This window comes from Melospiza melodia, chromosome 24 (genome assembly GCF_035770615.1).
Source record: "Melospiza melodia melodia isolate bMelMel2 chromosome 24, bMelMel2.pri, whole genome shotgun sequence".
NCBI lineage: Eukaryota > Metazoa > Chordata > Aves > Passeriformes > Passerellidae > Melospiza > Melospiza melodia.
The window spans coordinates 10348839-10362223 of NC_086217.1; the positions used below are offsets into that span (position 1 = coordinate 10348839).

At 48.3% G+C, this 13385-nt stretch overlaps 1 protein-coding gene across 2 annotated transcripts in view; it reads right to left on the reverse strand.

The window, feature by feature from the left end:
- Positions 1-10015, reverse strand: part of RGS9 (regulator of G protein signaling 9) — a 30653-nt gene extending 20638 nt beyond the window's left edge. The window contains exons 1-2 of one of the 2 annotated variants that reach the window (XR_010030439.1): positions 9884-10014; positions 2193-2289 (exon numbers count right to left, since the gene is read on the reverse strand). Coding sequence is in view for 1 of the 2 variants with exons in the window: in XM_063175585.1 (XP_063031655.1) it covers positions 2193-2289; positions 9884-9946 (160 nt within the window). In the remaining variant the exon portion in view is untranslated. Of the gene's footprint in view, positions 1-2192; positions 2290-9883 lie in introns of both variants that reach the window. The other variant, XM_063175585.1, reaches the window with a different exon arrangement.
- Between the last annotated feature and the right edge of the window lie 3370 nt (positions 10016-13385).

Here is a 13385-nt window from a genome sequence, read left to right on the forward strand (position 1 = left end):
GCCCAATCAGCCCAGCTGGCTCAGACAAAGAATCTGAGCCACAAACCTTTGTTATCATTCTTTCTTTTTCTATTCTTAGCCAGCCTTCTGATGAAATCCTTTCTTCTCTTCTTTTAGTATAGCTTCAATACAATATATATCATAAAATAATAAATCAGCCTTGTGAAACATGGAGTCAGATCCTCGTCTCTTCCCTCATCCTCAGACCCCTGTGAACACTGTCACACACAGCCCTGTCTCAGTTTTGTAAAGAGCAGTGCCAGATCCTCTTAAGAGTCCTTTACTGGGCAGAAGGGATGTCCAGATCTCAGATCCAAGCTGCAGTGGTCACAGGATTTATCAAACTCACACACATTTTATCTCTCCCAATTCCTTTGTTGGACTGTGAGCAGTTGTACCCACCATAAGCAGCATAAACCTCCAGCACTTTTAGTTTTATGTTTCAGTATTATTTAGTATTATTTATTATTTAGTCTTATGTTTTAGTATTTAGTTTAATGTTCTGGGGGGCAAATTTCAGAACCTCCTTCCATTTAAAGAGGGCAAACAGGCACTTGTTCCCTGACCAGTTACTGCCTTTCCTCCAAACCTCCCCCAGGACTGCAGACTGAGGTGTTGACCTTTCTTGACATTGCAGTGATGACTTAACTTTCTAATAGGGGCTCAGAGCTCTTATCCTCCTGCCTGCTTCCTGAAATAGATGAAATTAAAGGATTATCTCATCACTCATTTCTAGACAGCTCCCTCTGTAAGCACTTTCCCCCAAAGGTGCACATTTAACATTGAGGTTTATTTGTGAGCCGTTTTACTGACTTTCACTGAATTTAACTTTCACCATGATAATTTATGAAAAATCCCTACACTCACTGCCTCTTCCCATGGGCAAGTGACTTCAGTGCCTCTGCAGCCTCTTTTTAAAAAAAAAAAAAAAAAATGGGGCAAACAACACACTGAGGCAGCCAGGCTTTGCAAACACAGTGGGGGAATTCTCTCGACTTGCCTGGAGCAAACTCACTTTGTTTCAGAGGGAGTTTTTGTTCTGAATTTCCAAGTGCTGGAGAAGGATGGAAGCAGGAGGAGGAGGATATGTGTGAATATTTATAGCAGGGGATTCCTCACAAGAGCTTTTGTGGAGGCTTGGAGAGCAGGAGAGCAGAGTTCTGCTGGTGCCTGGTGAAAGGAGCAGCAGGCACAAGGAGGCTGCTGGTGATAAGAGCTGCCTGGAACACTGCACATGGCACAGCTCAGCTCCTGCCTGCTGCTCCTGCAGCCTCCTCGAGGGAGCCAAAGCTGTCATTTACAGCCACACAAGTGGGCTGAATATTTTGTTCCTTTCCTGCCTACTCAAGAAAAATTATTACCAGCAGTAAACATGAAAAGGAAGACTAATTGTTAATTGCTCGTTTCTGAAGTACCATCTTTCAGTCTGCCTCCAGGCTGCTTGTTTTAATTGGATTTTAATATTTATCTTTATTTGGGATCCAGCCTCACTGGGAGCAGGAGAGGTCTGGAGGCTGCAGCATGTCCTCACCTCTGTGCTAAAGTAAAGTCACTGGAGTTAACCCCAGGAGACAGCTGGGAGTGCCTGGGGATCAACTTTTGTCTGATTCAAAGGGTAGGAATGAAATGAGACAGGAGAGAGAACCAGATCAAAGGAGCAGGTACATTTCAAATGATGAGCAGCTGATATTTATTGGGAGCAGAGCTCCAGCACACAGCCAGGGAGCAGGTACATTTTAAATGATATTGATATATATTTATTGGGAGCAGAGCTCCAGCACACAGCCAAGGAGCAGGTACATTTTAAATGATATTGATATACATTTACTGGGGGCAGAGCTCCAGCACACAGCCAGGGAGCAGGTACATCTCAAATAACATTTATATATATATATATTGGGGGCAGAGCTCCAGCACACAGCCAGGGAGCAGGTACATTTTACATGATATTGATATATATTTACTGGGGGCAGAGCTCCAGCACACAGCCAGGGAGCAGGTACATTTTAAATGATATTGATATACATTTACTGGGGGCAGAGCTCCAGCACACAGCCAGGGAGCAGGTACATCTCAAATAACATTTATATATATATATATTGGGGGCAGAGCTCCAGGACACAGCCAGGGGGATCACAGGCAGATTTTCTGTGCTGAACTGGGCCCATCCCTTCCCCCAGGTTAGTTCTCACCTGTGACAGCGTGGGGGATGCTGGTGACCATCACTGGCTGGGTCTGTGTCTTGATTCCTGTGTCTGGGCTCTGCATCTCCATCATGAGAGCTTCAATCTGCAAAGCAGGAGATAGGACAGGATGGGATGGGATGTGTGACCACATTTCTCCTCACAGAAAAAGCAAGGCACAATTCTTCCCAAGGACATTTCTGAGATTCACATTCTCTGAACCTCAGAAAAAGAAAAAACAATTCTTGTAATTTGATGTGCCTGTGTTTGTGCAAAAGTAGAATGCAATATGGGGATTATTTAAACAAATTCGTGGTGTTTTGTTTCCTTGGCCTGTCAGGGCCAGGTGTGTGTGTGTGTGTGGGGACTGTTGGGTGACAGTCACAAGATCAGTGCAGTTGTGTGCAGAGTGAGTGCTTGGCCGATTCAGTTTAGATGCAATGTAATATAGATGTAATATAATACATAATAATAAATATAAATACATTATTAATAATAAATATATTATTAATTATATTTATAAATTTATAATATTATATAATTTATAATTTATGTAATAAAGTAATTAATTAGCCTCCTGAAAAGATGGAAGTCAGATGCACCATTCCCTCCTTCCTCAAGGCATTCCCTGCAAATTCACCAGGGCTGGATGTCAGCAGTGGGCAGGAGGGCAGCCAGCACTCCACAGGGTGGGCACTGCTGTGTCACAGACACATTTTATGAAAAATCCTTTTGCCAGGATTTTTTTTCCTGAGAAGCTGGGAGGCCTCAGGAACCAAATGTAAACATTGATTATCTGCTGCTGTGGAATGCAACAGGTGCATCTGGGATTGGTCTCATGTGGTTGTTTCTAATTGATGGCCAATCACAGTCAGCTGGCTCAGACTGTCTGAGAGTCACAAGATTCTATTATCATTCCATTCCTTCTTTCCTTGCTGGCCTTCTGATGAAATCCTTTCTTCTATTCTTTTACTATTGTTTTAAGAATATATATATATATATATATATATATATATATATATATATATATATATATATATATATATATATATATATATATATATAATAAAATAATATATTATAAAATAATAATAAATATAGTTTTAATAATATATCTAATAAAACAAAATAGATATGTATAAAAATAAAATAATACTATATAATAAATATATAACGATATATTTATTATATGTAGTATTATTTTATATAATATATTATATTTATATATAATTCTGTATATTATATATTTATTATATATAATAAATAAATATATTAAATATTATATATCTATATATAATAAATATAATAATATGTAATGAAATAATACTAAATATAATACAGTAATTTATGTATATACGTATATACATATATGTATATATATGTGTGTATATATACATGTATATATATGTATATGTATGTGTATATATATATGTATATATGTGTATATATATGCATATATATGTATATGTATGTATATATATGTATATATATATACATATATATATATATGTGTATATGTGTGTATATATATATATAATGACTTCAGAAACATGGAGTCAACATTCTCCTCTCTTCCCTGCTCCTGGGAGCCCTGTGAACCCCACCAAATGTGCCCCAGCCCTCTCTGAACCTCCCCTGGCACCAGAGGTGCCACCTCCAGCCCTTGGCAGCTCACACTGGACACACACACAGCCAGGGCTGGCACAGGAGGACAGCATGGAACCACTCCATGAGAAATAAGGGCAAAATAATAAATAAAATCTCTGCTAGCCAGACCCCACTACGCCCAGAAAGGTTCTTCTCTGGATCGTTGGGCACTTGGAAAGAAAAATGGGGAGGGAATAAAATCTGTGCTCCTGATAGATGTGTGAGGGGCTCTCTGACCATCCTGTGCAGGGCTGCACTGCCCAGGCAGCTCCCAGCCCCTCCAGGGACGGGGCAGGCACATCCTCCCATCTGGGACTCCTCAGGGATCCTGGTGACTCATTTTAACACAGGATGAGTCTCACACTCGGGGCCAGACAACTTTCATTCCTCATTCCCAATTATCTTTATTTCTTTTTTAAAAGATAAAGATTTTCAAAGGTATTTTGCACCTCTTTGGCTTCCTACCAGCAGCATTCCCAAAGCACAAAGCTTTTCTTTCACTTGGGATCTGCGCTCGGGTGGATGGAGCTGGGGCACCCTCCTCATCTCCTCGTTTTTGATTATCTGAGTGCCATGAGAGCTTTGGGGAAGATGTTCTTCTTTTTGTCTTCTGCTTCCAGGGCTATTAAATCAAAACTGGTCCAACAGGACCAATTTGGTCTCTCCACACATTTGTTTTGGGTGAGGCTGCAGCTTTTTAACAGAGAGCAGAGGATTTAACAGGCTGAGCTGATGACACACTCACATAATGGAGGGTATTGTCTTCACAGGCACCACAGTGACTTTGGTCCCAAGCCTTGCCAAGTTCTGTGAGGATTTAAGCTGTACTGACAGGATACACTCTGGGCTTGTCAGTAACACTGGATTTTCAACTGCTTTTAAAGGCACTGACAAATTAATGCTAGAATGGAGAAGCCTGGTAAAATTTAACATAAATATTTGTATAAATACTTGTGAAATATTTTAAAAGAGCAAAACCAGAGCAGAAGTGATGGAATTTGAAGGCATATTTTTAGGTCTTTTAACAGAACTCACAACTTCAACCTCAGGAAGTTCAGCTGTGTGGGATGAGGTGAGGCAGGCAGGGCACTCTTGAGGAAACTGGGATTCTAAGCAAAGCCAGTACCTTGGGAAGTGACCCTCTGTGAGTGCACAGCCCCTTCAGAGAGAACAGAGATCCTGGGGCAAACACAGCCCTGCTCATCCCCCTGTCCCTGTGCAGGGACACCTGGCAGACCCAGGCAGGATCTGTGCTCTGGGCAGGCAGCACAGCACATGCTGCTCTCCAGGTGGGCTCCAGACACATCTTCAACCAGCTGAGAGCAGGGAATTGGCTCAGAAACGCCCCCAGACCCACAGCACAGCACGTTCCCTTCCTTTAACCAGCAGCTCTTCAGCTCTCGTGGTGTTCACACTCTGCCACGCTCACTCTTGTCACTGGAGAAATGACAAATACATTAAAAATCAAGGAGCTGCCTGGCTCTGGCTGCAAAGCACCCACCTTGCTGATCAAACTCCAGCCTGTCTGTGTCTGTTCTCCCAAGGGAACAGTGGATTACAGGATAAGGAGCTGCCATCAGCACCAGGGAGGCTGGGAGGGCTGCTTCACACACAGCAGGAACATTTCCTTGCTTTGCTGAGGGCTCTGGTACATTTTGTCACGCTTTCAGCCAGGAAAGAGCTGTCTGGTTTGAATTTTGCAGAGCCAGAAGCCACTTCCTGACTGGTTGATGGGTGGGGATGCACACAGAGGTAAATATCAGGACGGCTGAAGGAGCCAGGCCCCAGGGAGAGCTCATCTCACACACACAGACACCACAAGGCAGGAGCCCCCTGGATATTTCCCTTCAGATCAGCTGGGATCTCTGCCTGGAGGTGAACTCACCCTGAAAGCCACAGAGGAGACAACAGGAAAGCTGCGTGTCCCCTCTGTGACTGCACAGCGTCACAGGGCTCAGCTCACTGAGTGCAAAGCAGAACCCAAACTCCCAAAAAAGTGAGAAAAACCAACTCTGGATTCAGGAGCCTGTGGGAAGCCCCAGGCAGAGTGTCCTGCATTGCCAAGAAAATTTTATTTTATTTACATCTGGATGGCAGCTGGCTTCTGTTCAGTGGGCAGCTTTGCTTATCTCTTCCACATCTGGGGAGACATCTGCTGATAACAGGCTGTTGAATGTCACTGCTGATAAGAAGTACAGAATCCCACTGGGAGATGTGAGCCCAGAGGGAGGAGCCAAGTATTCCTACCTGGATAGAATCTGGAGATTCTGGAACACCAGCCAAGCATCTCTGCCTGGATATAATCTGGAGATTCTGGAACACCAGCCAAGCATTCCTACCTGGATATAATCTGGAGATTCTGGAACACCAGCCAAGCATTCCTACCTGGATAGAATCTGGAGTTCTGGAACACCAGCCAAGCATTCCTACCTGGATATAATCTGGAGATTCTGGAACACCAGCCAAGCATTCCTACCTGGATAGAATCTGGAGTTCTGGAACACCAGCTCGGTTTCTCCACCGGATTTCCCAGAGGAACAGCTGCCTGTTCTCCAGATTCCACTGGATCTTCAGAGGAACCTGCACCTTTCTCCAGGATCCCTGCTCCAGCAGAACCACCCCTGACACTGCAGGAGGGCTGCAGCCACAATTCCAATGGGACTGCTGCCAACACCCTGACCCACAGGGTGTCAGGTTGTGTTCTGACTCTGTCAGTGTTGGTTTGTTTACTGCATTGTTTATTTTATCTTTTTATTTTCTTCCCTATCTAAGAACTGTTATTCCTGCTCCCGTATTTTTTGCCTGAGAGCCCCTTAATTTAAAATTTACAGCAATTTGGAGGGAGGGGATTTGCATTTTCCATTTCAGGGGAGGCTCCTGCCTTCCTTAGCAGACTCCTGTCTTTTGAAACCCAGACAGAAAGGCCAATGGCCACCAAGTGATGGGGTGCCCATGGTTCTGGAGGAGGAGGATGGAGCACTGGGCAGTGATGGATTGCTTGGCTGAGTTACCCTGGCTGCAGGCCCCATCCCTGAGTTTTACCCTTTGGATCAGGGCATCCACAATGCAGGAAAAACAAACCCCAAAGTTGAGTTGAGACTCACAAATGCAGCAGCAGAACACTGCCAAGGTGAGGAGCTCAGCCCTTCTCAGCATCAACCCAAACAGAGGCAGCTTTGCTTCAGACAGAAGAAATATCCATTTTCCCAGCAGGAATTTGCAGTTCCCAGCTGAGTGCACGGTCCTGGTGCTGTAATTGAACATCTGCTGCTTTCTCCATGCTATTTGTCTGGCTCTAGCCTCCCTCACTGCCTGCTGCTGTTTGCAAGGGTCAGCCCTACCTGCCCTGATTTCCAAGGTTACACCACAGTCCTTACCCCCACACTCTGGCCTCTGAAGGCTCATTCAAATGTTTTCTGGGTCTACAACTACCAGCCTTGCTTTGCACGTTGATGGATGATCAGAAAAAAGAAGAAATGAAAAAAAATCCATTGTTAACCAGCTAAAACTTCCTGCTTTTTCTTAATTAAAGCTGAGAGGAAGTGGCTTGTTCCCACTGAGTGATGCCTCAGCTAAAGGAAGCAAATCTGTGAGTGGGGAGGGCAGGGCTGTACTGGCTCTTCCCAGTCTTGAGGGGATTTTTTTTCCAAAAAAAGATGTGGCACTGACATCTCCCAGCCTGGAACAAGGAAAGGGAGGATGGGATGAGGCTGAGCTTGGCCTAAGGCTCAGTTACAGCCATACCCAGGGCCTCAGAGAGCAGGAGTCTGCTGGATTCCAGCAAAAACACAATTCAGCTGCTCACACACTTCTGGAAATGCCCAGGCAGATGAGGCCCAGCAGCTGCTGAAAGTCTAAGCCTGGAGAAGCAAAGCCAGGCTGGAAAAGCCCTCAGAGCCTGGAACAGCCCCTCCCTGGCTGCTGCACAGCTTGGGAGAAGCCAGCAGGGATCAGAGTGAGGAGCAGGCAGGGAAGAAGGCATCCATCAGCCCTACCCACAAGGTGTGAGTCACTGTGCAGCTCAGCAAGGAAAAACACCCAGCCCAGGAGCTCGTGAGAGCACAGCCCAGCTCTGCCAGCTGATGCCCAGCACAGCCAGGTCTGGCTGCTGGAGCAGGCACCGGCACCAAGAGCCTGGGTTCATTCAAGCTCCCACAGCATCCAGCCAAAATGAATTTTAGATGTTTCCTTGCTATCCCAAAAGACTTTCGGGTCATTCTTCTTCCAGCCAAGATGGTTTAGAAGGGGAGGAAAAAATAGAATAAAAACAACCTAAGTGCTAGCATGAAGAACAGGTGTTACAGGGCTCTCTGATCCCCTCATAGCTCAGCCACAAGGACCAAGCTGCACATCCAGCCTGAGTCATTCAGAGCAGCCTCACTGCAAGGGCAGGGCACTGCCCACCAACCCCCTGTGCTCTCCATGGCAGGATTGCTGCTGTGGGCACACCTTCCTGCTGCAGAGGCAGCACAGGGGGTGCTGGCAGCTGTGGATGCACACAGGGATGGGATGGCACAGCCTGTGTCAGCTGGGGGCAGAGCGTGAGCACAGGCTTAAGCAATTAACAAAGCTTCTTTCCAGGATTTTAGCTCCTCATGGGTCTAAGCCTGTAAGGTGCTCGCTGGGCGCAGGCTGAGCATCCTCAGCTCCCACCATGGGCACAAGTAAAGGTGCCTGGTGCTCCCAGCCAAGGCTCCAAGCATGGCTTCTCCGAGGTCTGGAAAAAACAGAGCAGGAATGAAAGTGGAGCTGAGGGCTCTCACTGACCATCAGGAGCTTCCCTCCCTGCTACTAACAGGTCCTGGACTTGCAAAGCCCTGGAAGTGCTCAGCCCCCCTGGCTGCTCTCAGTGTGAGTGGTGCATTCGCTGTGTTTTGACTGATCTTCCCACCTGAGGAACTGGGAGTGCTGTGCAGAGCCTGCTGCACTCCCACGGAGCAGCTGAAGCACAGCTGCAGGCAGTTGTTTTCTCAGGGCACAGCTTCTCCTCCTCTGCACCCCCGCACACAACTCCACCGAGTATTACTCAGTGCAGAATCTGGCCTGGAGTGTTTCCCTTGGCAGGGCTTCCCTGCCAAATTTACCCTGCAAGACACAGCACCACAGAAAATACCCTCTTTACTTCCTCTGGTGTAGTAAGTATTGCCAGGCTTATACCTCAGCATTGAATATCCCCAAATTTCCTCCCTTTACCCCTGGAATCCTCCTTAGGTTGTGGGCGTTGAGGAAAGCTAACTACAATTCAAACAGCAACTTGTCACTGGAAATTGAGTTAATTCCATCCAACAGGATAAGCCACACTCAGGAGAGGTGGGTGGGAGAAAAGCTAGCTTAACACTCTGCTTTTTAAAATCTGCAGTACCAGCTACACTACAACTGGCCATGCTTTGAATGAATGCTACAGAAAAAACCCACCAAATGCTGCACAGAATTACACATTACACCCAAAAACGTGGGCATGCATCATCCCACTCCTACTGCTTCTGGCGACAAATACACTCATGTCTGGAACACTGGAAGGAGGGAGAGCAGGCTGTAACAGACCAGTGTAATTCACCAATGTGTGAATGTGGACATCAGCTGAAAGCACTGGAACACACGCTGGACCGAATGGAGCACAGCTACACTGAGTGGCCTGGTGCTGGTGATGGGTTTTTCCCTGAGAACGGACACAGATTTGAGGACTTTAAAAAAAAAAAAAATGGAAGAGGGAGAAAGCGTGTCAGGGCAACCATTCAGCTAAGCTACAAAAGATAAACACCATTACAGTCCTGTTTTCCCCATCACTTCAGCACACGCTGCCCCCCGAGCCAGCTGGGATCCACGGCGCTCTCCACAGATCCAACAGATTGCAACAAGTCATGGCTCCAAACTCCCGGGCAGGGGCTGTCCCCCCTCGGTCCCACCCGGAGGTGCCCGGGGAGCGGTGGCCGAGCAAGATGCTGTGCCCGCGGCATCGCCCTGAGAACGGCCAGCGCTGCCCCCGGCACCGCACCGCATCGCCCGGCGCGCCCCTAATGGTGCGGCTGCCCCCGGCGCGGCTGAGCCCTCACCTTTTTGAGGAAGGCCATGCGCGGGCGGTAGCGCTGTCCCTGGTCGAGCCGTGTGACGGTCATGGTGCCGGCGGTGGCGGTGGCGGTGTCGGTGGTGGCGGTGGCGGTGGTGGCGGTGCTGGTGCGAGCGGAGCGGCCCCGGCCCGGCGCACCTGGCTGCCCACACCGCCACACGCCGGGGGCGGCGCCACCGCTGCGCGCCGCAGCCAATCAGCGCCCGCCGCCCCGAGCTCATTTGCATGAAGGAGCGGGGGTCGGCCGCTTGGGGGCGCTCGTGGGAGAGCGCGGAGGGGATGGGATGGGATGGGATGGGATGGAACGGAATGGAATGGAATGGAACGGGATGGGACGGGATGGGATGGGATGGAATGGAATGGAATGGAATGGAATGGAATGGAATGGAATGGAATGGAACGGGATGGGACGGGATGGGACGGGATGGGATGGGATGGGATGGAACGGAATGGAACGGAATGGAATGGAACGGGATGGAATGGAATGGAATGGAATGGAATGGAATGGAATGGAATGGAATGGAATGGGATGGGATGGAACGGGGTGGGATGGAATGGAACGGGATGGGATGGAATGGAATGGGATGGAATGGAACGGGACGGGACGGAATGGAATGGAATGGAATGGAATGGAATGGAATGGAATGGAATGGAATGGGATGGGAGAAATGGGATGGAATGGAATGGGATGGAATGGAATGGAATGGAATGGAATGGAATGGAATGGAATGGAATGGAATGGAATGGGAGAAATGGGATGGGATGGGACGGGATGGGACGGAATGGGACAGGATGGGACGGAATGGGACGGAATGGGACGGGACGGAACGGAACAGAATGGAATGGACTGGAATGGCCAGGTTTTGGGCCTGGGTTTGGAGCAGGCACAGAAAGTGATGCAGGCTGACTGTCCCTGAAGGGCGATGCGGTGCCCGGGGCAGCATTTCAGGAGACGATCCCTGGTCACAGCACCCTGCTGGGCCATGGCTCCCCAGGGTGTGCAGGGTCCAAGGAATGGCAGCCCCGTCCCCCAGGGTTTTGGGTCATGACCTGTTGCAGAGCCCTGTACACCCCAGGGGTCAGGCTAGGGGGGCAACTTGTGCTGAAGTGATGGAGAAAATAAAGGCACAAGAACATTCTGGAATCTGTGAAGTCACATTAAACAAGCTAAGGCCAAGGAGCTGTGGCTGAGTGTCCTGTGTGTGTGAGGGCTGAGCAGTGCTTGGGCACATGGCCCTTGGATGCCACCAGCCTCAGACAGCTCAGCTGTGGATGCAGGAGCCAGATAAGCAGTTTGGGGAGCTGGTGGCTTCTTCACACAGGGAAATTGTGATGAAGAGTGACCAGAGGAAGGCCATGTGGTTGGAGTTCTTCCTCACAGTGGAGCTGCCTCATGCCAGGGGGTGGGGGGAACAGTACCTGACTGGCAGCACTGCAAACCAGGAGCTCCAGCAAGATTTTGCCTGGTTCCTCCAGAAAGTGGCAGAGTTTCCTGTGCTGCCCCCAGCTCAGCTGCCAGCACAGCTGGGCAGGAGGAGAGGCTGAGTCCTCACTCCCACAGAACCCGATTGTGCCAGGGCTCACATGATGCATTCCCAGGAATTCTTGCCGGCCAAAAGGCACTGCCCTTTCTGTGAGTACCTCCTGCACAACCCAGGGAACACCCACATGGGAGAGTGTGCTCACACCTGTGTGTGCCCAGAGTGCCACCTGTGCACGTCCTGAGCAGGCACCCACACCTCTCTGTGAGCTGATCCCACCCAACACTGTTGGCATTCTCCCTGTGTGCCCAGCACACACAGGAACAGATTGCACTGGCACATTTGTACCCTCAGCCATGTGTGTATGTACAGGAACAGATTGCACTGGCACATTTGTACCCTCAGCATGTACACATGGACAGGAACAGATTGCACAGGCACATTTGTACCCTCAGCCATGTGTGTATGTACAGAACAGATTGCACAGGCACATTTGTACCCTCAGCCATGTGTGTATGTACAGAACAGATTGCACAGGCACATTTGTACCCCAGCCATGTGTGTGTATGTACAGGAACAGATTGCACAGGCACATTTGTACCCTCAGCCATGTGTGCATGTACAGAACAGATTGCACAGGCACATTTGTACCCCCAGCCATGTGTGTATGTACAGAACAGATTGCACAGACACATTTGTACCCCAGCCATGTGTGTGTATGTACAGAACAGATTGCACTGACACATTTGTACCCCAGCCATGTGTGTGTATGTACAGAACAGATTGCACAGGCACATTTGTACCCCAGCCACGTGTGCCTCACACACCTCACATCCATGCTGCCATGTCACAGATGGAGCACTCACACTCCCCACACGTGTGCAGCTGTTTTTCAGGGCAGTGCCTTCCCCACCATGGTGTGTGACTGCTCTGGATTCAGGATCTGTGGTTCTCACACTTGAGGGGAGCAGGCTGGCTCTGAGCTGGAGCAGAGCTTTTTCCATGAACAGTCATGCCCTGAAGGCACAGGCTGCTTTCCCAATTGCTTTGCTGTTCTGTGGAAATGTTTTATCTTTAGCTGTTTTTTCATGGCACCCAGACAAGCCAGTGCTTTGGAAGGCTTTCCCCTGTGTCTGCTCAGCCCTTCCCATGTGGAATTCCCCTGTAAGTCACAGCAGCTGCTGATCAGACACTGCTCCTCTCAGATGAGTAACCTGTCATGCCACACTGGTGCCCAAGTTATCCTAATGCTTCAAGGCATCAGCTGATGGCCAAATGAGCAGGAGGGGAGCTCCTCATGTTTGCAGTGTCTCATAATTCAGGGTCTGAAGTGCTGTTTTGTTCTGCCAAACCAAGCTCAGATCCTGGTGCCCCTCTGAAAGGCCAGGGGTGACAAACTCCAGTAGCACAGAGGGTCCTGGAGGCAAAAGGGAGGAGAAAAGGAGTTCAGAGGGGAGGTAGGAAGCAAGAGAAAGGACAGCAAAGGCAAGCAGGCATTTTGATGATGCCAGTGAACCAAAGCACTTCCATCTATCCCTTAGAGAGACAGATACTGGCAGGAGAACATGCAAGGAATTCTTTGGGAGATGATATCAGAGTAAGGAGCACATAAAAAGATGTAGCTCATTTTCTTGGTTTGATAGGCAAAATAGGACAACTTGTCATAGTCTACAATGATTCCTCTGAACCATTTCCAGTTTAAAACCAAACTTGGTCTGTTACACAAGTGGTGGTAAAAGGACTCAGAAATACTCCAGGTGTGGTGCTAACGCTGGTCTAAGTAAAGGATCAACTACCAACAACTTCCCATGTCCCACTTACTTAAAGGAATAAAAATGGTTGTTTCATCCCAAAATGCTGACTTTACCAGTTCCACTGAGGAATATAAGAGACACATTTGAAATCTGGGTCTTCAAGTTAGTTCAAAAATAAAATGGTCTTGCAGGAGATCCAGGAAAAATAGCCCTGAGAAGCTCATGCTGAGGTGTGAGCTCTTCAGCCTTGCTG